Raw genomic sequence first — 23,813 nt, forward strand, 5'->3', positions numbered from 1 at the left:
CCGAGGGAAAGCAGAAAGTCCCTACTTGCTACCAAGCCGGCACCGGTGACTCCCAACAGCTTCCCGCTGCTGAAGGAACCTGTCGCGGCATCTGATCAGCTCGCAGACGCTTCACGGGAAAGCAGCTGGCCGGGAAAGCCTCAAGCCTGCGGAAGGATTTCCATCAGCTGATCCGTTCACCTGCGCAGGGCCGTAATCCAGCTCCCTGTTGGTACAGAGATTTGTTTGGTCAGATCTGAGCTACCCGTTAAAGCGAGGGAGGGATATGGATTGGGAAGTGGATTAATTCTTCCTACAGGCTTTTGGTCCCCGGGGTACATTAAAATATCAGAAAAGAGATTTTTTTTTTTTCCTCTGAGTAGAAGTATACAGTTACAGACACACACCTAAAGCTGGGAGCCAACCAAACTCCCACTGTGAAAGGCCGCAGCTCCCTGCACGAGACAGTAGCTTTGCTGGACAGCCACGATGGCAACACGAGTTGCAGCATCACCTTTGTGGTGCCTGTCCCCTAAAACACACTCTTTGACGGGTTCCGGTCACATACACAAAAGCTTCCAAAAGGGAGAGACAGATGATGTTGTCATCAGCTGCATCCTCAGCAGCGGGTGCATTAGTTTCGATTTATAAAAGGCATGTGTCCTTTGCAAAGGAAATGAGCAATTTGCTGTAGCTGTGTAATTATGAATGAGGTTAACACATTGCCAGCTGACTCAGGACTAAGCAGGAGACCCAGCACTGCCATCAGCTGCCCTTCTGCGGAGCAGAAAGCCCAAGGTTGAGAGCGAGCCTGGAAGATGAAACGACTCATTAGCTCTACTGAACCACCATCATCACCTCAGCAGGCTTTTGCTTTTAATTTTAATTTCTTTTATTAGCAGTGATGCACTATCATGTGCCCCCAGATACTTCTATTACTCAAAGCACTGACTCATTAATACCCCACTAAGGAAACCACTAATGATCACAACGCTTCACCTGCCAGCACCAGGCTACCACTAGAAAGCCTCGCCTTTTGCTTAAGAACAAAAAAGTCATCACCACCTTCGCAAAAAAAAGGAGAGGCAGCTGCCACCTTCCAATGCCTGAAGTAACCCCACGTGTGCCAGCCCCCTCATGTCACCTGTAGCTTGATCCACCGCACCGGTAGGCTCCAAGCCAAGATGGCAAGAGCCCACTTCAACTGTCGAAACGGATGGAGACGTGAAGGCCCCCAAGCACTGGCCCCTTCCCTCTTGTCGCCGGGCGCCCGCAGGGACGCGTCCGCGTCCCTGCGGGCGCCCGGCGACAAGAGGGAAGGGGTCCCTCATCCTCCTCTGGTATAGCCTGAACCCGAGGAGACGCATCCCCTCAGAGAGCTCAGCCGCCATCTGTGAGGCGGGAAGAATCACCTCACGTTCCTTCCAGGCTCTCCCTCCTGGCCCTTTAAGGGGCGGGCCGCCACCGCCCGCCGGCGCTGATTGGCTGTCCCCACTCCCCTCCCCACCCCCCCCACCCCCCGCCCCGGGCGGCCGTTAGCAGCCGTTAACGGCGGCGGGCGGGCGATGGTGGCGGGTGGTGCCGTGCGGCTGTTGCCGCTTCCGCGTCCCCTCCTCGGGCGAGCAGCCGGGGCGAGGGGGACCCTGTCCGGTTGGGCGGCCGCGGGACGCGGCGGGTTGCGTGCCGGCCGCTGGGTCGCGGTGGCCTTGGCGGTGCCCGCTGGGACCGGTTGGAAGGAGAGGCCGGGACAACGGGGGCCGGTGTGGGTGGGGGAGCGCGGGCCGGAGCGGCCGCCCCGGAGGTTGTTGCGGCGCTTGGGTTTGGCGGTCCGGTTGGGTTTGAGGGCCTGCGGGTTGCTGCTGCGTTTCGGCCCCCTGCTGCTGCTCTACCCGCTGAGCCGCCTGTGGCCCGGCCTGGGCGCCCTGTGGCTGCGGCTGCTGCGGAGGGCGGCCGAGGCCGCCGGCCCCACCTGTGTCAAGCTGGGTCAGTGGGCCAGCACCCGGAGGGACCTCTTCTCCGAGGCCTTCTGCGATGAGTTTTCCAAGCTGCACGTCGAGGTGAGCCCACACCCGTGGGGCCACACCGATGAGCTCCTGAGGAAGGCCTTCGGTGAGGACTGGACGGGCATCCTCAAGTTCCAGAGCCGGGAGCCGGTCGGCTCGGGCTGTGTCGCCCAGGTGTATAAAGCCTATGCTGACCTCACGGCTATCGCCGGCTCCCAGGCCAAGGAGCTAGTGCGACACTCGGAGTTAAGGTCCGCTTTTGAAGCGTGGGAAGTGTCAGGCTTTAGGGGCCTCCTCAGGTGGCTGGGGAGGAGGAGGAGCGAGGAGATGCGGGATGAGAGGAGCAGGGAGGAGCTGAGCCCAGCAGACTGCTCCCGGAGGAGTCCTTTGAGTGGGATGTCCCTTATGGAGCAGATGGCCAAACCGCTCCCGAATGCAAATCCTTCATCAGCCAGACATCTCACGCCTGTAGCCATTAAAGTAAGTCATCTGGCCAGTAGATGTGTGAAAATGGAGCATGCTGGATGAGGCTGATCAGATTTTAATTCCTGTGGAGAGGAGTAGCTGGCTAGGGCCAGGTGGAATGAGAGAAGTGATGTTTGTCTCCAGTGTCTTTTCTCAGCACTTTGCTTCCAGCCAGCTGCAATACAGACTTGCGGTGGCCCCAGCTCTTCCCAGCCTGGAGAGCTTGAGTATGCATACTGCCTATGGCGCCATTTGACGTGGCATGTGGATACCAGAGATGCCTACAAGGGCCCAGTTTACATTAAAAGAATGAATATTAAGCTTGGTTTCACCTTTCAGACAATGAAACCCTTTCTCTGCTCACATGAAGAAATCTGGAACAGATAAGTTCTTTCCAGCAAAGTTTATTTAAAGAAATCTTATATTCGAGCTGCTCCAAATACTAGTCAGTACTACGTGGCAGGGAGAGGGCGGGAGCGTGAAAGCAGTGGAAAATGGCATTGGGTGAGACTGTAGTCTCCAGCACAGATATATTCCATTTGACAATTATAAAATGTTTCTTTACAACTTAATCCATGGCAAAATGTGAATTCTGAGGACTAGCTGAGGAAGCCGTATTAGCTCCCAGTCTAATAGGCTGGGTTCTGTCTATTTGGAATGTATCGCTTAAGCTGATTGAAATGGAGTGTTGGGGGAGTTGATCTTGCCACTGTTCATTCTTGTGCAGGTCCTGCACCCTGGACTGGTCCACCAAGTCCAGATGGATCTCTTTCTCATGAAGATGGGTAGCTACATCATTGGACTTCTCCCTGGATTCAAGTGGCTCAGTTTGACAGAGATCGTGGAAGAGTTTGAGAAGCTTATGGTTCAACAGGTGCGTGCTGTGCCATGGTCCCCACGTACTGGAACAAAACTAGCATTTGTCTTGCTGCTGGCTGGCTCTAATTCTGTTCATACTGCTACTTTTTAAAGGGTTAGATGAAGGCTTGCTTGTTCTTTGCTTACATTCTTTATTCTAATCAGTCACATAATGTTACTGTAGGAAAGCTTATATGCTCACACAGTAAAAAATCGAAGCGATGAAAAATTATATTAGATTTTAAAATAATTTTTAGACTGAGTATGTTTTATAATGAACAGCCTGCACAGCTAGCTAGCCGTAGTCGCAGTCCTTTTTGCAGCATTGTGAAAGACAAACGCTGGTGAGAGACCTCTCCTTAGGAAAAGAATCTCTCCAAACAAGTGCTCAGACATGTGTTTTTACTCTTCAATCCTACACATATGTGTGCAGTTTGTACTCACTGGTCATGTTTGTTAGCACTGAGGTATATGTATTGGCATAAGTAATATACTTTTACATAAATTAATAATGCATTCTATATTGTAATGTCATCAGATTCATCAGTATTGGTAAAGTTAAGCTTTGCAAATAGATCTGAAAATGTCCTGATTTGCTAGTCTTAAAAAGACACAGTCCTGAAATGTCCTTACTAGTAAACTTACAAAGATTTCACTACAGGCTTAATTAGGCTTATGTTTCTATTAAAATGAACTATTATTTGCTAATTTCATTTTTGTGTCTAGATTGCAGAGTCTGAAGTCTGTTACAAGCTTTTGAAAGCCTTAATTCTTTTCTACTGTTGCAAAAAATCTGCACAGTAAATCCATGTTGTAAACTGTTGAGTGTATTCAGATGTGACTCAAGGTCATTAGTACCAGTTTAGTTCAGCAGAGCTTTTGGTGTATGCTCTGAAGAATGAGGATTAGGAGAACATCTGATAACCTTGCTGTAATTTCCTTTCATTTCTCTTTGAAAGAAGAAGAAGTATTCATGGCATATTTCCCATTGCCAGATGAGGGAGGTGAGGCAAGGTTATCCTGCTTCCTTGAGCAGCAGCAGTGGGCAGGAGAGATGGTCATGTGTCAAGGCACTGGATCACTGAAGACCTGGGGCCAGGACTTTGCATAGTGGATTATTTTGTATGTGTTACATTAAATTTCTTCCTGCTGTGGCTGCCTATCTGTAAAGTGAGGCTAGGGCTGCAGCTCTTCTACCCTGTCTGCCTGCCTTGCTATTTGGATGGTAAGCTTTGGTTCAGGATCTGTCTTACCCTTGAAAATAATGCAGTCCTGGTCTTTTTTGAGACACCATGCCTATAGTAAGTCACCTGTATTTCGAAGGTGCTGGGTTGTGGGCCGTCTGTTAACCAGTCTATTACTCTATTCTTCCATCAAGAAAGCTATAAGCATGTAAGAAGCAGCACTCTTATTTAGTTTTCATTCTGGCTTTCTGACTAGTTTTGTTGGTATTGCACTGTACAGTCATATCCTGATACAGGATCCTGAAGATGTAGTTCTAATTGCATGTAATTTTCAGTCTGCTTTTTCTTTTTCTCCCTTGAGATTGACTTACGCTACGAAGCCAGAAATCTGGAGCGCTTCCGACAAAATTTCCTATATGTTGATTTTGTGAAGTTTCCCACTCCCCTTTGGCCTTTGGTAACGACAGATGTTCTAGTGGAAACATTTGAGGTAAGAATTGCAGGTTCTGGGAGCGGTGGGAGGGGTGAGAAAGCCCTTAGGAGAACATGCCAAAGAGGTGTTTTTTTGAGAAGGAGTGATGAGAGGCAGAAGGATGCTTTTCTCTTATTTGCTTAAAGAGATTGGTGTCCTTCCTCATTGTCTCTTCCACTCTCTTTGTTTGTAAGCAGTGCATCCCAGAAGACAGGTGGCAGACAACTCCATATAGAAGTGAACACTTGGCCTGAAACCATGCAGACCAGCAGTGTGTCCAGCCACCATGTGCTTGCCTGTGCTTTGCAAACCAACACCGCTTCAGCTCTCCTCTGTGGTGGGTCAAAGCAAGGAGCTCAGCAATCTGATAGTTTCTGGTGCTTGCCTCACTTCCCTTGTGGATGTTTGAGTCACAGACCAAAGCTACTCTCAGCCTTAGTTTTTGTGCATGTGATCCTGGCAAGAATATTTTTGCCCCAGGCTGTATCACTGCCTTTCCAAAGAACAAACCCTTGCTTCTCTCATGTTCTCCATTGCAGTAGGTACAGCCTCTACTGAGCAGGTCCTTTCTAGGGTATTCTTATCACCTTCCCTCACACCCAAGGTGTGGTTGAAGGTGGGACCCAGGGTGTGTTTGACTCCAGCTCCGTCTTTATTTCAGGAGAGTGAGCCTATTTCGCACTACCTGCATGCGGAGATTGCCACAGAGCTGAGGCAGAGACTTGCAAAGATGGGCATGGACATGCTCCTAAAGATGGTAGGCACTTGGCTGAGGCTGAAGTGAACGTGGTTTTCCTGCAGAAGCTATTCAGTTGGGGTAATAAGACAATATGGCTAAAGAGAACCTGTTTGCTTTCCATGTCTCCTACCCTTCCTCCCGTGGACTCAAAGATACAGCTGTGTCTTTTGGAACAAACCCATGGATGCCAGGTATCTTGCAGTGACCCAGCATTTGGGCCACTAGGGCACTGCGCAGTTCTGGAACTGGCAGAGGGAGGGTCTGTACTTCATGTGCAGTGTAACACAAGGTCTGAGTAAAGCCTGGACTAGATACACCACTACTGTAGACTTTGACACGGAGCTGCTTCTACTGCAGAAGGGTGATCTGCTTGCACACAGTAGGGTCATCCTATGCAACTTGATCGGTGCATTGCTTAGGAAACCCGCTAATCCATTTAATGAATATTCACATATTGCCCAAGTACTCTAAAGTGCAATGTAATTAGCAAATTATCATGCTCTCTGCAGAGACTATAGATGCAACTCACAGGGAAAACAGCTAGATGGTTTCTTCATTTATTGACTCCTCCTCTGGAACTGCCTTTTTTTTAAGGAAGAACTAAATATGGAGTAAAGAAAACAAACCTGGCCAGATTCAGCTTATGATTCAGCTTCTGGCTGTCTAGTTCTTCTGTGGTTGAAATAATCACAAATGATCTGGAAGGGTGTGTTGAGAGGGTGACACAATTGTCTTGTGAGGAGCGATGAGAACTAGCAGGGAAGAGTTGCAAAAGAACTCATAGTGTCAAGTGCGTGGGCAGTAAGCATCAGATGAAATTCAGTTGATAACTGCAACATCATGCTAGGATGATGGCGAGGCCTGCAGTTCTGACTCCGTGTAGTATGACAGACTAGTAGTAGTATGACAGCTGAAATAGCTTTTACCACTTAGAAAAGCAGTGGTGGAACTAGAACAGTTTTATGCTAGCATTGGATTCAATGGTTAGGAGCAAAACAAGACCCCCATATTTTAAGAGTAAAAAAGAATTAAAGAGCAAAGAAACAACATTATGGCTGTAACTAAAACAAATACCTGTTTCTTGATACTCTGTGCAGTTCTAGTCCCTCGCTGTCCAGGACCCTCCATTTCAAGGGCTGCAATAGAACTAGAAGAGGTGCAGAGGAAGGCAGCCGGGATGATTACTGGTGTGGAATGGCTTCCATACGGGAGTGGTGAAATAATTTGGACTCTTAACTCTGGAAAGCAGAGAAATGAGTAGCTTATGACAGAGATCATGAGTGTGTGAGAGTGAATATGGATCTATTGTATATGGTTTCTCAAAACAGAAGAATGAGAAGGACATAAAATTATCAGAGGTAATTTTTTCAGGCAGCACCTAAAGAAAAATTTCCTTTTTTCACACAGCTCTAACTATTTATGTGGCAACTGGACAAATTTGTACGAGAAATCCATGAAATACAAAGATAACCTCCTTGGGGCATGAAGTCCTGCAGTCCCAGGTGGCCAGGAGGTTTAGTGGGGAAGTACTGTCTTGTGCTTGTCTTCTTGCTAGTCCTTTCTGGTGCTAACTGCTAGCAGAGGCAGGGAAGAGCTACATATATTTGTTTCCTCTTCTCTTGTTTTCCTTACTTTTCAATACAGTTGTAATGTGCGTTGATGTCCCGGACTAGACAAACTTAACCATTCACTATAACCCATGCCACTGAATGGCATATGGCCTATTCTTACTGCATTACTCTTTGCCGAGGCTCACCAGCGTGCCCCCAGTTTAGGGTTCATTGCCAGAGAGCACTACTGTTCCCTGCTGGAACTCCTGGCTGTCCTACCTGACCTCTAGCAAACACACAGGAGTGAGTAGCACCCATGCCATTTCAGCACAGCTAATCTCCAGCAGAAGCTGTTTGCTGTGTTGCTGCCTAGGGTGATGCACATTAGTAATGACAGCGAACAGACCAGAAACAAACCTCTGCTGTTTGCCTGGGAGTTTTGGTTGGAATGAGCCGCTCTAAGACTTGCCTGTCCTCTAGGTCTTTGTTGACAACTTTGTCCATGCTGACCTGCACCCTGGGAACATCCTGGTTCAAGGCCTGGCCCATGTCGGGACCAGCTGCAAGGAGCAGACAGCCATCGTGGACCTGTGTGACACACTCGTGGTGGAAGTGCAGCCGCCCCTCAGGCAGCTCTGCCTGGTGCTGCTGGACGCGGGGATTGTGGCAGAGCTGCAGAGCACTGACATGCAGAACTTCCGGGCGGTTTTCACGGCTGTGGTCCAGGGCCAGGTGAGGCTTTTGTCATGGGGCTGGGAAAGGGACACAGCTGGAGAGTCAGATGGTCAAAGTGATATTTTTCTATTCCCCTTACAATCTTCCCTAAGAGGGGAGAGGAGCCTTGCTAGTGTGGAAGCTATACCAGACACAGGGATAACATGTTCAGCTACAGCAAGGAGGCTGCCAGAGTTGAATGATTTCAGTGGCCCAGGAAATGGAAGGTGTTAAATGGGAAGCATTGGCTGTCAATCCCTGGCTAGGAGTGCTTCTAATGCAAGTTAGGACTGCTTGGGAGCCACTTGCATATGAGGCTGTTGCAGAATCTGCCAGGCTTTGATAGAAAAGAGGAGGGAATGGATTAACATCTTGGTCTTCCGCACATGTTCCCTTCTGCAGCCTTGCTACTGGAAAGCCCATAATGCTACCCTCCATTCTGCTGTTGTGTTGGCGTCTGTAGAGAAGAGGAAGCAAAACAGTTGGGGGTGGGGGGGTTTGGCCTCTGCCAGGCTCCTCTGTATAAGGGGAACTACTTTATCCTCCTTCCCACTTATTGAAAATACACTCTGAGATGGACTAGAGAATCCAGTGCTGATGTCTCCTGTTCGTTCTGAGAACAAGCATCTGTGTTCATACTTGCATGTTGCTGTCTCAGCTGTGGGTTGGATGGCTCACCAGGGTATCTCAAGAGGGATACGTTTTAACTTGGTCTGTTTAATCTTCTGAAGCACAGCCAGGAGTCAGTGCTAAACTGTGTATTCAGGCCCATCCTGTGCTGCCAGACTTCTCAGCTGCTAAGCAAAAACTGCAAGCATCTGATTGCAAGTCAAGTCCTTCATGGATCAGGCTGGGTGTAATTTATGATCTATAGGTGAAAAACTTCTACACTGTCTCATTGCTGTACCTTGGGGCTCTGGCTTTGTACGTTGCTGTCAGACATATCTTCCAAGAAGAGCTATAAAGCCTCTCACAAGTGAAGCTTGCATATTGCTCCCCTGCTTTCTCACCAAACATCTGCTGGTGTAGAATCAGCTCTCTTTTCCTCCACAGTTTGCAAATGGAAGGTTGGACTTGGCCCATATGTTAATATAAGCCTTTCTTTACACCGTTATCTTCTCTGCTAAGAAGAAAATGCCAATCCTGTGGGGTTTATTTTTCCCCCTGAAACTTCTGACTGTCTGAGAGATACCTTTGTTGTGTTCTATCCTACAAGGCCTGCAAGAAAAATAAGCAGGGTTTTGCCAGATACCAGCTAAGACTTTTGGACCACTTCTGCTCTTCTTGCGCGTGCTTCTGTTGATTCATTGTGTCTCCATTGCTGGAATGGGAAAGCATGGCCCTGGGAATTCTTCCTGCAGTATGCCTCCTCCAGGGACCTATGCAGCAGAGGCCTTCCAGGCACAAGTTATCAAGTTCTGATTCTCCTTTTCAACTTGTTTCACAGGGGGAGAGAGTGGCAGAACTGATCCTTCATCATGCCCGTGCTAACCAGTGCCAGGATATTGAGCGATTCAAAGCTGAGATGGCGGAACTAGTGACCAAGGTCCGGAGGAACACCATTGCCCTAGGAAAGGCAAGTGCACAAACAATGTCACGTCCTCACTTACCTGTAATTCAGTGCAACTTGGCTTTCAGAATGATTCATGTGGAAAGGCCAGCTCTGATCCCATCAGCACCACCAACCAGTACTGGGCACTTTTAGTCTCTTAGGTGCAGCAAAAGTCCATAAAATCCTTTATTTCCTTCTAATTAAAAACCATGTGTTTGGGGCTTTTTGTTTTGTTTTTTTTTTTTTTTTCTAAAATCTAACATCTGCGGCTCGCTGTGAGGGGTTGCTGAGCCTGATGTTACAGCTTGCATCCTGTTAGCTAAGGCCAGCCTGGGCACTTTGGAGAGTGTAGCATGGTGGTGTTGAGCAAATTAGTGCATGTTTTGTACTGCTGCGAGGTCAGACGTTCTCAGCCTTCCGGGGCTGGCAAGTAAGCGGAACTCTGGAGCTGAACTCCTTATCCTGGGCAGGATGGGGGGATCATACCTTGATGTTGGCTGTTGTCAGCCCAATAATCTTGTCCCACCACCAGAACCAAATACTGACCAACGCTTAGAAGAATCCTGCCTGTCACTCACATGGTTCAGTCTTCTTGACCACAGTTTTTTTGATCAGTTGTTAACTTCTTTTGTATTCCAGCTTCAGGTGGCCAATCTCCTCTCGAATGTCTTTAAACTATTGATGACCCATAAGGTGAGGTCCTGTGATTGTCTGCCTTCAATAGCTGGAAGTTCATTTGGGGAGGGATAACAAATGGGAACATGAAGGCCTGACAAGGAGGGGGACTGTGAATTCTGAAATGAACTGCTAGGAGGGGGATGGCAGGAATGCATCCAAGTGTTGCAGGCACACTGTTTCTCGAGCCTTGATACACACCCTACCAAGACCAATTTCCATTTTGTTGGATTTTGTCTTAATACTGCATTTAATGCTTGATATTATTTACTAAAAGGAATGTTGCTGTAACACATACTTTTTTTTTTTAAAGTAGTCCCTTAGAAGCAGAAAATGAAATCTAATGTATGTTCCACGTGTATATCATTGCATGCTTTCTTCCCTGGACCTCTTTCCCAATATGTGGTTATGTAACAGCACTAGGCTGTTTTACTGGTTTGTTACGAGGCCTCAAGAGTGAGGAGCTGCTCACAGAACAGAGATTCCTTCTTATAACTGATGGTATTTGGGGGACAAGTTTCCATGGTTGCAGACAACTTTGGAAATCAACAGAGCTATGGTGGCCTGAACTAGAGGGGATGAGAAGGTTGTCAGCCACAGGGCTGCCCGGCCTCCAGAGAGTCCCCCTAAACATTCCTTAGAGTTTTTTACTACTACTCTCCTAAGCTCCTGCTATTCCAGTATGGAAGAAAAAAAATCCCATTCCCCTTCTTGGAACTGAAAAACAAACTCTTGGGTTCCCTTAGGGCACTTACCCTGAAACTGTTGTCTTCTTTTTGGGCCTGCTGCTAGTTTTCAGTGTGTTCTGAAACTCCAAGTGATGGAGTCACACTATAGTTTCAGATATGTGTATGCTCTTCCCTCTCAGCCTAGCTAGAGCTGGTACCTCTGTGGAATGAGCTCAGAAATAATAAAAAAAAAAAGGTCTGCTGAGTTCATTCAGTTGCTTGTGGTTCTAGGTGAAGCTCGAGAGCAATTTTGCTTCCATCATCTTTGCCATCATGGTTCTGGAAGGTCTTGGTCGTTCACTGGACCCTGAACTGGACATCCTAGAGGCAGCTAAACCACTGCTCATCAAAACTGCAGCTTCTGTCCTTGAATAGACTCTTGTGGCTGCTGCCCTCCCACTGTGCAGGGTTACCCGTGCCACCTGTGAGCTGACAGAGAAAGAAGCTGAAGGTGAGAAGTCGCATGTATCTCGGGGAAATGCCATGTGGTGGTTACTCTCCATTAATGTTTCCTTCAGTCGTTTCAGCCAAGGACCAGGCATGGGATGATTAGAAGGTCTCTTCCAGAGACCAGGAAGACTTTGTGCGGTTGGGGAGTTCTGACTCATTACACAGTTCTATGAGCTAATGTGCTCTGGTAGTTTTTAAACTGACATACCATGTAGTTTAGGTGTACAAGATTGCTGCAGCCTGATGAGAAAAGCAGTCTTACTTGTGTAAAAGTCTTTAAAAAGATGTTCATTGATCAAGTCTGTTTTGAAATATATCAGGTTAAATATTTAAATTTAATTTATGACTTACCTGTCACAGTGGTATGAGAAATGGTGTTCTAACACCACCTAAGCAGTTAATTCAGGCTGAAAAAAGCCAATAAACCTTTTTTGTCTTTTGTACTTCTAACATCTACATTTATTGTAGAAGTGTTCTGAGATCCTGCATGGAGGGGTCTGTTCTAAGTCATTTTGGATGATAAAAACAGACGAGTCAATCTCATTTTTCAAACTTCCATACTCTAGCACAATACTGTAGCAGTTTGGATTATAAACAGCAAAAGAAAATATTTGTCTAGGCAGAAAAGCTAATTCCATAATAAAAACAACTTTTTGGAATATTTATGCTGGTCGTTCATTTTTAAGGTTCAAAAAAACCTGTCTTTTTTTTTTCCTCTGTGTGCTTCCTTCCTACCACCCTGCTCCCTTAGTCTTACCCTAGTCAACTCCAAACCTTAATTAATATGCAAATGCTTGGGTTTTGTTTCCAGTGGTTGGCAAAACAAGAAGACCAAGCATTTTCCTAATGGATGGAAAACACATTGTGAATGTTTAAAATTAAATAAAGCCAGCAAAAGATCTAGATCATATATGGGTTTTACAGTCAGTTATTTTAATAGTAGTCTTAGAATTATTTTATGGCTGTATTTAAATAGTGAGAAACACACTCTATGAATTATTGGAAATACTGTAATATTAAATATATCCCCAGATACACTGTACATGAAATTGCCTCAGCACAGGGTAGCTGCAGTGGTCTGTTTTCAGATGGCTAAGCAATGAAGTGGAAGTACATAAGCAGACAATCTGCTGTTTTATGGTGATTATAAAATAATGATTAATGATATATAAATGAAGTCTGAAAAAATAAGTTTAGATTCTGCTCAATATATTTAATGTACTTTAATTGTTACATATTCCATTTCCAAATGCTTAAGGATGAAAGCAGCAGCTAAGTTAAATATCTTTGAAGTTTTAGGCTTGTTTCTCTAAGTCTAACTAGACTTAAACTTATAACTAGGTACACTGTTGTCCTAACTAGCACATGATTTTGTATAAAAGAGAACTCAAAAAAGAAGAAAAGCAAGCAACCCTGAAACTCGACACTAAAGAAAATCTCAGTGTAGTGCCAGCACCCATTTTCACTCAGTAGTGTGCATGCCCCCTCCCATTTCCACCCAGCTGGGGGGTAGAGGTGCCAGGCACAGCATTCCACAGCGTATACAGCCTGGGCCAAGTCTGTCGGGCAGGTCTTGGGCACAGCCACCTGTGTTCTTGCTGAGCAAATTTCAGCCAACTTTTCCAGAGGCTAAACAGAGCTTAAACCAAGTGATAGAATTCCACATCTGAAATGCAAAACTGTGTTTCACATGCAGTTTCCATATATGCAGCAAGTTATAATTTTTTCAGACCTTAATTTAAACAAACAAAATGTCAAAGCCTTCACCTTATATATAGGTTCATCTTTCTTTCCTTTTCCTTTTTTTTTTTTTTTTTTTAAAAAACCAAAAATCTATGGATGGTTCATGCATATTTTAGAGCCTAAAGTTAAGAATACTCCTTTTAGCTAGTAAGGCCTTAGAATTGTTTAGTTTGTAAACAGCTGGAAGAGAGACTTAACTTTGTCTTTTTGGGGAAAGCTGAAGGCATAGCCTCTTCGTTATCTCTGGAGGAACACAGTCTGAGACTTATTGCTAAGAAACTGCTGGCGATTCAAAACATTTGGCAGAATTTCAAAGGAGCTCCCTTTTACAAGTTTTCTTTATTATTTTTTTTAGAAGCTGCTCTTATCACTGGTGCTGTGCTCCTCTAAAAGGGGTGAATTTTTATAATACGCTTTTTGCTGAGGGATATGCCAGAAAATGTGTAACGTTTCTAAGTGTACACAGAATGTCAGGCAACAACATCGAAATTTTGTATATCTAGTTTGATTCTAGGTATTGCTTAAAACAAGGTATTGCAAATATTATATATATTTGAGCATAATTTTGTGTAAAATAAGAACATCCTTCAATATAGCTCTGGCTGCTGCAGCAAATAAATTGTGCCATGTCCATTCTCTTTTCCTGAATACCCACATGAAAAGAACAGTTACATTTCTGGCTACCCGAAGCTGATAACAGCTTTCTCTGTGACACAGCTGCTGTATTTTTACCACCTCTGGTGATAAGAGGAAGAGGGACAGCACTTCAGGATGTGACAAGCATAACCTCCTCCTCCCCCTTGTGAATGAAGGCACCTCCACTAATCAGAGTGCAATGCATTAAAAAACTACTTCTTTCCTTTCCTGTTGCAGAAAAATGTCTCTTGATGTGCCTTACTGTTTCCTTTCAGGGGAGGGGAGGGGAGAAGCCAGTAGCTTGTCCACAGGAGCAGCTGACACCACATGCTTCACTAAGGAAGGTCAGTAATGCACTTCTAGAAAATCAGGAGAGTCATGAGCAAGTTGCATTGTGGACTCCAGGTGGTAACTATGTTTTACTCTACAGCCTGGATAGGGAACTCTTCTCCTCCTATAGCGCTACAGGCTACCTTAGATTCTTACACAATTTGTTAACTGTCAATTTACCAATTCATTTGTTTTTGTAGCCTTCTCCTCATTTATTCATGGTGAACAAAAAGTCTGTTTATTCTGACCAGGCGCCCTACCTGCAAAGATACCTGAGTATCTTTCTGACATAAGATTACCTGCTTTTGGAGACTGCCAACCTGAAAGCAAGATCATAGGCAAAACATAGGCTTACCATTGGGTTTTGTGATTCTCCAAAGCCAGGTATTTCAGAGAACAGACTTTTTTCTCATCGCAATGCCTAGAAAGGGTGGCTCGTCACCAAAAAAAAAATAATCTTTTTTGCATTTTGGGCTTCTGTAAGTCATTCCTCCTTTAGGGGAGCAGCCTATGTGTTTCCAAGCAGTATGTACGCCCTGACGGTAGAAGATCTACACTTACCTGAAGCCCACGCTGGAGGGTTCCAAGCTGTCTTATCAGGTTTTCTGAAGCACCTCTCATGTCACTGGACCCCTGCCCTGCCACCTACAGCAGTTTTGGCAGGAAGCAGCACAACTGTGTCATATGTATGGGGACTTCTTCCCTAGGGACCTCTGCAACTCACGTGCAATGGGACACTTGCAAGAGTCAGTTGTTAATAATGGAAACTGCAGTGGATAATTTACGTTGTATTTTAGCATGTACATTTTCATTGCTGCAGTAGTTTCATTTTTTTTAACATCCAGCTGGTGTCCCGCTCTCCTTCCCCATATTTCATGTATCGTTAACATAGCAAGGTAAGTCATATGACAGCATCACGTAACTACACTTCCTATTTTATGTGGTCCTTGACCTTAAAGAAATGTGCTCTTCTGGTGCTGCTCTGGAAGAAACGGAAAGTTCTCAGAATTCAGCAGCAGAAGCCTTTTCAGGCCTGTATTTAATTTTCCTGCAGGTTTGTATTAGCAGGACATAACCTCTGCCTGTGCTTGCACCGCTTCACTTTGACAGAGGTGGACTAGAATAATAACTCCAGAAAGAAAGGCATGTAAAGGATGAAGCAGTGAAAATGCACTCTGGCTGCAATGAAAAAGAGATTAAAGACTTCTCCAGGAATCATAATTCCACTTGTCACAACTGCACTCAAGCACCCAAACTCCAGCACACTGACTCGCACCTGCAAGGTACAAAGCAGGTCTGTGAACTGCTCAAGGGCCTGCTTACCCACTCTGCAGCTTCCTTACGCTAGCAGTGATGCCCGGAGCATCAAAAGATTCTGTTCTTTCAGGTACTTCTGGAGGTCACAGAGTTTTTGAACTTCTTTTTCCATCTTCTGGCGTGAACGGTCTCTACTCTGGAACCCTCTGCCTTTGGCAGCCTGGTACTGGTTTTTTTGCTTGTCCTGCTCCCATGATTCTCGTTCCAACACTTCCTGCCGTGACTGCATTCTGCTCCTGAGAAAATCCTACATAAAAATAAAGACATTTACAATTGTACACTCAGCTTTCATGCTGAATTTCATCCACAGTTATCACTGGCAGAAGTCAGAAATGGGTATAATCTATGGAAATTCATTCCTTGCATGCAGAAAGACTCTACCACAGAGATGGAGAATTTTACTTTCCAACTTTCATCTTTATACATGTGTCAAAAAATGTTACCCTTCATTTATTTATCTCAAAATGATATAATGATATTGGATATAAAACAGGTGAAAGACAAATATTCTGGGTGGTGCCACTGCTGGAAACACGGTAGTACAGGAAAAACATTTCTGGAATTGCCCTTACCAGCCTTTCTTTCTCTTGTTCAAAGCTCCTTTCGTTGCATTCTGCCTGCAACTCCTCTCTCTGCAAATGCTGTGTCTTTAAGGACTGCAGCCTCTGACTTGCCTTCCTTTTCTCCTCTGGCAAGAAGGATTCCTTGCTGCTCCTCTCTGCCCCAGCAGCCTGGAGCAGTGCCATGTGCTGCAAAGCTCTGTCTTTGTGCTCCAGCTGTTTCTCTAGCCCTTGCAATGTTCTCTGACGCAATTGCTGCCTGTTTCCAAAACAAAATTTCTCAAATTTCTCAGAAAGAAAGAGCAATAAAAGAAAAAGACAGTGCATAAGACACAAAGCAGATACTCAGGCAATCTGTGCTCAGTTAATATTCCAGGACTCTTAGGTTATGAGGATTAAACCTGTGTCCTAAACAGAGGTGGCAAAAACCCCAAATGGGCTGGTGCCTGATGTCAGCTAACTGCAGTCATCTGCTCACCCGACTACATAACCTGGTGCGGCCATGTGTTCTTGGCCCTGAAGACCAGGAACCAAGGAAATGGATTGTGCAGACAGGGCTGTAGGACTAATCTGGACAACTGGGTGGCTATGTGTATTGGTGGTGGAGCCACAGGGGCAACATAAGAGATGGAAGGAGGTGGGTCATGGGGGCAAGAACCTGCTAAGCTTAAGTGGAATGTGGAGCCAGGGGCAGGGAACAGGGGTTTGGGAGGCAAAAGGACTTTGGGCCTTAGGATGAGATTGAAGGGAATTTGCCCTTGGAGGAAATGCTAAAGACTATGGATCCATGTGTACCCATTCACCCATACCTCAAACATCGATTTTATTCCCATTACTAAACCACCATGACCACTCTGCAGAGACTAGCATGAGGCACAGTGCGTGATGTTCAGAGACTGAATGAGAGCACCAGGGAGCAGACATTACCAACCTTCTGACATTTACTACAAAAACCAGTTAGCTCCTAGGTATCACCTCTGGTTGTCCCGGCACAGCTGACGTCGGATGCCATCTGCCTCTTGCTGCTGCTCCCTCTTCAGCTGCCTCTCTTCCTCTTGCCACATTTTGTGCTCAGTCTTGGCTCTGTTGAAGTCCATCTCTTTCCGTCCCTCCTGAGATGCACGATTAAGGATTGATTTCTAAGAGAAAAAAACCAAAACAAACCCTTAATCATCTCATCAGTATATTTTTCTAATGTAAACTGTAAACCTACAAAACCAGAACAGCTTAGTCTTCTAATGTCACTCCTGAGCTCTGGAAGCCACACTGGCTCATGAATATTACAGTGTCGCTTCCTCTTCATGCAACCACTGAGTATGGTGCTAAAACCTGTACAAAAGATTAGGCTTAACCAACAAAGGGGTGCCTGAAAATCCAGTTTTAAGAGTTCTTTGTAGATCAGTAGGCTGTGCTGTTCTGGTTGTTCCAGTGTTGAGCCAATGGTTAAAACTGCCCAACCTTTGTGTCAGCTTCTGGATTGGATGGAAAAACACAGTTTCTGACCACAAATCATGTTGCAGATCCTTATTAGCTGTTGTTAGAAGGAGAAATAACTGCCTCCCGCTGGCCAAACACAAAATCTTCCTGGAGTTCTGTGCAGGTGTACTAACTCTTCACTTCCTGTTGTCTGAGAATTCTACCCATGATCAACCAGTCTTTGTGTTTTCTTCAGTAGTAGCTGCATTTCAATGCTGCGCAATGTTCCTAATTTGCATTTTCAAATGCACTGTGCTATGTAAAGAGATGAAAGAGCACCTACAATGCTTCTTTTCACAGCCATAGTGTAATATTTATTTCTTTTGTAATCCTTACAGTGCCCTGTATGAGGGAAGGAGCAAGGAAACATCACCAAAACTTAGACATGCATTCCAGTTCGCATTGCTAGGACCGTTTGGGGCTGGAACAGAGTTTCCACAAAATATTTTCCTCTCCCAAATGCATTCTCCCTTTTCCTATTCCCAGCTGCAATTAGCATGTTCCTGCCATTAGCTGCTTCTCTGCAAACAGGATGTCTCCTTCCAGTTCTTTCCTGAGGACATCTTTAATACCACAAGCTGAAAAACACTACAGGACCTTCAAATAATGTCCCTGCCAGTCTCATGTAGCATTTTGACTGATTTATTTCAACACATTGATCTGTATGGCTTCCTAGGGGCAGTGAACACCTTCGTTCTCCAGTGTATTGCTATTCTTTGCAAAAACTGTACCTTGTGGGTGGTTTGTGTTTAATGACATACAGAGGGTGAGATCAAAGAAAGAATCAAAAGTGTTCTATAGGTGGGAGGTGAACAAATGGTGTTATCTAGCAGGTAAAGGACTGGCCTAAAGATTAGGAGACTTCAGGTTCCACCCCAGCCCTGACATGCACTCTCTGCTATGGGATTCAGCTGGCTATCCAGACTTTCTCTGTTTTGCTTTCAGTATCTGTAAAAGAGGAATAATTTTTTGCTATCTAGTAGAGCTGGCTGAGAGGTTTATTTAGAAAAGATTAGATCTGAAATAAAAAACTCTATCAAAAGTCCTGAGTAAAAAATACCAGAAGTGCCCTGTTCCTGTACAACACTGATTCCCAAGTGGAAACCTTACATTTCTATTTATGCATGGCTATTATTCTACATAGCCATAATTTTTGTTGCAGTAAAAACCTTTGAGAAAGAGATCAAAGGAGAGTATATTCTCACATGACATAAACAAATTGCTTGATCCTAATAGCTAAATCTAGTTTGGACCAAATACTTACTGCAATGCTTTTGTCTTTTAGAAGATTTAGAAGATTTGTGGATCTCCTAGCCTGCAGATTGGAGGTACTGTGTGGTCTCTGTACACGTAGAGCTGATTTGATGATCAGGCTGTCTTTCTCTAGCGATTGATTCACTCGGTTAAAGAAGCTTTGGCGCCTGAAGGGAACCAAAGCACTGGTTCCCAGGGAAGGGCTCCTTTGGGAATACTGGATTGGAGCTTCTGCCGCTCTGGACTCAAAAAGACCTTCCAAATAAATTAGGGCAGGGACATATGAGGTTACAGGCAGCTTAGAAAAAGAAAGCAATTTTTTTTTTTTTTTTAAAAAGGACTTCTCATATAAAATATATTCAAGCAAGACTTGCATAACTTAGTACCAACATTTTCCTCTGAGGAAGTGGGACATTTTTTAGTCTCCACAAAACAGGTCCCAGCTTTCAAAAACCAAACTTGCCATTTCAATGAAGCAAGAGTTTTGCCTGATAAAACAAGATCACTGACTGCACTTACAGCTACTCAGGCTAAGGGATTGTTTACATGGTATTTTGCAGACAGGCATGAGCTGCTTCTGCCAGTGCTCTGAAACGAGCAAAAATGATAAATTTCTTGATAGGGCAAAGCCAGAACTATACATCCTGCTGAGAGGCAGGAGAAATTAGCTTGGGCACAACACTGTGCTAACACAGTTTTTTTGGGTAACTAACTGAGAACATGAGCAGAGTTTGCTTGCACCTTTCTGCTAAAGACAGTGTGGGCCTGAGTGGCATTTGTTGCATGGAATGATGCTGGAACACCAGCTGGGGGGAAACGTGCACTCCTATTCGACTTTTCATTCTCCCTCTACCAGCAGTGACACAGAGCAAAGCTGCAACAGAGAAAGCTTTAGGCTTCCAGAATCCTCACTTTAATGCCTGCAATTGTCACAACGCTAGCTTAAATAAGAACAGCAACAATTTGATTAAAATCATGATCCAGCCCCTTTTGGATGACAAGGGAACAAAAGTTTACTCAATGACATTATAAAGCAAACATTTTTAGCACAGATAAGAGAAGGAGTGTTCTGCAGAACAGTCCTGGTGAAATTTTTTTGCTATTGGCAGTCATAGTTAATGTTACAGATTAATTTTTAAAATGAGGAATTTTTATAATAAATAATATTTATAGTGAGCATTATGAAAAAGGTTAAGAAAACCCCCAAGCTGCTACTGCAGTAGCTGTAAAAGCCAAAAACCCCCAACTTCCATCTGAAAATACTTTCACCTTGAGAAGATGAACAACTTCTCAAGCTACCATTAATACCTACATATAATGATACTACATTATGGTGGCTATATTCACAGCATGGCATTATGGCATTTTCTTTTGAAACATCAGGAACTATGGCAACAGATCTTAGACATGATGGCCTGCTGCACTGTTATTGTGTGGCAAGTTTTGTGTTTGGATAAAAGAGCTACAATTTCAATACCATGTTCATGTTTAAAATTAGCCTCAGTTTCAGCATCCTGCTGTCGACTGTCGGCTTCCTCCTTGTGGACTGTCTCCATTAACCAGCTGTCTGTGTTGACAGCAGTATCAACCATCACATGAGCCATCTCCCTCTGTGGACTCTAGAAATAACAAGAAATGCAATCATAATCCAGACATGATAAGGAAAAGACTAGGTTAGTTTCATGAACTCACAGCGTAAGGTCTTAAGTTGCAACTGAAGTTTAAGAAAGAATAAAAAAAAACCTCGAGGGAAGTTCTTTAGTAAAGAAACAGCTCTTAAGTAGAGTAATTTCTGATCACTTTGTGGGTTTCTCTACATCTTCAAATGACCTAAAACTAGCAGTACTTCTGCCTGGAAGGTTCCAAACAGCTACAAAAGAGATCAGGCCAGAGGAGCTCTGGCTGAAAGGAGTTTCTGGCACGTGCCAGAAATCAGGATTCTAACCCTTGCAGAGTAATGGAGAAAAGCTTGGCAGTAGCGGGTGCACATTAACCTCCTCCTTACTGATCCTCAGCCAGTGCCCTGTTCACAAGCACCAAATCAACTACCGAGGATCACAGAAGTCTCTTTTGGTCTTTGATTGGGAGAGGTGACTCCTTTAATAGGGTAGAGAAATATCTTAATAGAAATATGCCAGGGACTGCCTTGGTATGGAGCAACCCTTACTGTAATCCTTATCCAGTGTAAAGTCTTCTGTCTGACACTTTTTCTGGCCTTTACCTCTTTTATGCAGAGGCAGGATGTAGAGGAACTGGGCTACGTGACACTTCTCATGTTCTGCATCCATGGAAGAGGTTCTAGGAGCCTGCTCCAGCCAGTGACAATGACAGCTTCTAGCTCTTTCCCTGGTCAAAGGATCAGGAAGACAGTGCAGAGCAAAGTCTCTCCATTCTTTAGCAGGCATACATAAGGGCCAGGCCTAAAACATCTAGTAATTTTTGGTACCAAGAGCAGAAAACTTGAGGTAACAAAGCAGATGTTATACAAATAGCAGACCACATGTTAACAGAAGAGTGAAGGTGAAGCACTTTTTACCTTCTTAGATTCTATAACCTCATTGTCCTCTTCCAAACAAGACTGAACATATTTTGGAACATTTTCCATCTTCAATCTCTTCTTTTCCTTCTTCTCTTCCTCGCTGGAAACACTTTCTGAAGATGAAATACTCACTTCAGACAGTTGCTCTTCTATTTTCTTGCTGAGCTCTTCTTTAGTCAAGCTTGTTCCTGGGATGAAGGCATCTTTCTGCTGCACTTTGCACCCTGTAGGCCGTGTGGGTTCCCAGGCTGCAAGGCAGCAATGGGAAAGTGAGTTACACCTACAGCTGCACTTCGCACATGGCTGAGTTGAATACAGACCCCTTGGCCAGCAGTCCAGGTCTGAGTGACCCTGTCTGTAATGCCCTGAGGCTCTATAACCCGGTGTCACGATGTATGGGTAATCCAAGCTTGAATCTACCACCATCTGCCTGGCTGCTAAAGGCATCTGCAGTTCTAGGATGATGCGTTCGCTTAAGGGCAGAGGGATCCGCAGAGCTTGGTCAAAAGACACCTCCTTAGTCTGCCCGTTCCAGAAATTCACAAGCACTCCCCTTCCATTGTGTGCTGTGCATATTTAAAAAAAAAAAAAAGGCAAAGAATGTATCAGAAGCATGTCATCCTGTGTGATTTATCTCTTAGAAAGCAGGTGATAAAAGTAACAGCTTGTGTTTCAGACAATTCTGTAACAACTTCAATGATTTTTTCTTTACAGGTTTGAAATTTGACCTTCTTTTGAACTTCCTATGAAAAGACAGCAGATGATAGCAAAATTCTCACTCATCGCAGCAAGCCAGGATTTTATCCTGCAAAAGCTGGAAACTAGACTAAGATAATCAGGTCAATACTTATGAGGGCCTGGAACATTTTTCTCCTTGTGTTGGGAGGATGCCAACCGCCCCCCGCCCCCCTCCCCAGTTTTTTTAGGAAGACTCCACTCACAGAACAAAGCAAAAGCTAATTCTGGGAGCTGCATTAATTCTGGCACTGAAAAAGAAAAGGCTGCTTAGTGCCAAAAAAAAAAAAAAAAATTATGAGAGAACCCAAACAGCAGGTGGTGAATTCTCCATGATTGAGACTGTTCTCTTTTCTGTATAGTGACCTGCAACCGTGGTGAGTCTAGCACTATTAAGAAAGCCAATATCCCGTACCTAAACGTGCCTCCTTGTTCTCTATAACCTTTAGCACAGTGCCTGGGCCAAAACGTTCAGCTCTAGCCTCCCATGGTGCCAAGACCCTGTCTCCTGGAGCAAGAGGCTTTTGCCTGGCATCTTCGTAGTGGAGAATGTCATAAAGAGGCATTTCCTGCATGCGAAGCTGTACCTTGCCTTTCAGACTGCGACTGTTGTCAAACTGAATTAAAAAGCGTTCCCTGGAGCCCTACAAGAGTAAAACATGCGGTTTGCAAGACAGACATCTGGGTCCAATTAACGGCCAAACACAAGTGCTAAGAGGGAAGTGGCAGAAATCCTAGGAAGCAGAATGTGATCTGGGAGTGTAGCTTTCCTCTTCTACCAGGTTTTTCACTGTACTGTGCCCATATTGGACTTCAAAAGTAATTAAAAAGCTGGGGCTTAAGGGCTAACCGCCCTTCTCTTCCTTTCATTTTGGATTTAGATTTTATTAAGCACACAATTAGCACGCTAAGGCAGAACTTCACCAGGAAAACCTCCCATCAGAGAAAGAGTAGCCAAAAGAAACTGCGGTGTATGATGCAGTTCATTACATAGTAATCAAAAGGGTAACAAACCAGTAAACTGTCATAAACTGTCATAACTGTCATAAATGTAAATGCTTTAATTTAAGCCTTCAGCGATGGGTGTGGGGCAGATCTATTACCCAAATGTCAGCCTTCTCCGCAGATCTACAAGTGCACTTACACAAATAGTGCTGTCAGCTCCTACTCCAGCTAATGTCCCTCGTGCCTTTAGCTGTCCTCATCTGTTCCACCCCACACTGGAGCTTACAGCCACCCTCACCTATACTAGCATCACTATTTATTTAGCTAACCTGCAAACTGTGAAATGAACTGGATTTTTAAACAAAGCCCGCAGGGGGGATTTTCTGTCTGGCATCCAAAATCAACTCACGAATCCCAGAAACATAGATGGAAGAGAACGGGGAAAGCTCTCAGTTTAGTAAGGAGGAGGTGGTCCCTGGAGGCAGACATTTTGGATTACTATTGTGCTGTTTAGCTAATTGACTTTGCTGCTAGACTGGGTGGAAGTAGACAATAGGGATAAGGGACCTGTTTTGTTTGATTGCCTCTGAATAACAACTTATTACAACTACTGAAATGGATTGATTTCCAGGCTGCTTTTGCTTGTAGGACTCCTCACAGTAACGGGCCAGTCATCATCAGGAAACAGATGAAAATAGGATGTGAGGAGACAATAGTGGTTACGAAGTGCACTGTATCACAGGATACCCACCCCACAGCAAGGGCATGGGACTGCTGAGGCATGGGAAGAACAGGGAAAAGACACACAGATTCTCTTGCAGCATAGTTCCCGATAAATAGCTACCTTCACCTCTTGGGCAATGTGGCCCAGGTAGTAATAGCCATCAGCTTCTCTCCTTGCCAACACAC

At 44.8% G+C, this 23,813-nt stretch overlaps 2 protein-coding genes across 5 annotated transcripts; one reads left to right on the forward strand and one right to left on the reverse strand.

The window, feature by feature from the left end:
* The first annotated feature begins 1,522 nt into the window (after window positions 1–1,522).
* Window positions 1,523–15,237, forward strand: ADCK2 (aarF domain containing kinase 2). Of its 4 annotated transcripts, XR_012653538.1 has the most exons (10): window positions 1,523–2,462; window positions 3,175–3,321; window positions 4,851–4,979; window positions 5,623–5,718; window positions 7,731–7,982; window positions 9,412–9,540; window positions 10,156–10,209; window positions 11,151–11,370; window positions 14,024–14,092; window positions 15,133–15,174. XR_012653538.1 is itself a non-coding variant. In XM_075050834.1 (8 exons), the coding sequence occupies exons 1-8, from the start codon at window positions 1,545–1,547 to the stop codon at window positions 11,292–11,294; spliced, it is 1,869 nt and encodes a 622-aa protein (XP_074906935.1). In that variant the 5' UTR covers window positions 1,523–1,544; the 3' UTR covers window positions 11,295–11,819. The 4 variants fall into 4 exon arrangements, 1 of the variants encoding a protein (XP_074906935.1); XR_012653540.1 differs by lacking the exon at window positions 14,024–14,092 and having other exon boundaries at window positions 15,133–15,237; XR_012653539.1 differs by lacking the exons at window positions 14,024–14,092; window positions 15,133–15,174 and adding an exon at window positions 13,830–13,943.
* LOC142041747 (uncharacterized) lies at window positions 14,017–23,786 on the reverse strand. The gene is made up of 8 exons (XM_075050836.1): window positions 23,749–23,786; window positions 22,375–22,603; window positions 21,222–21,790; window positions 20,163–20,304; window positions 18,696–18,940; window positions 16,931–17,094; window positions 15,968–16,214; window positions 14,017–15,642 (listed from the first exon to the last, which is right to left on the reverse strand). The coding sequence occupies exons 2-8, from the start codon at window positions 22,532–22,534 to the stop codon at window positions 15,418–15,420; spliced, it is 1,752 nt and encodes a 583-aa protein (XP_074906937.1). The 5' UTR covers window positions 22,535–22,603; window positions 23,749–23,786; the 3' UTR covers window positions 14,017–15,417.
* Between the last annotated feature and the right edge of the window lie 27 nt (window positions 23,787–23,813).

This window comes from Buteo buteo, chromosome 19, assembly GCF_964188355.1.
Source record: "Buteo buteo chromosome 19, bButBut1.hap1.1, whole genome shotgun sequence".
Classification (NCBI taxonomy): Eukaryota; Metazoa; Chordata; class Aves; order Accipitriformes; family Accipitridae; genus Buteo; species Buteo buteo.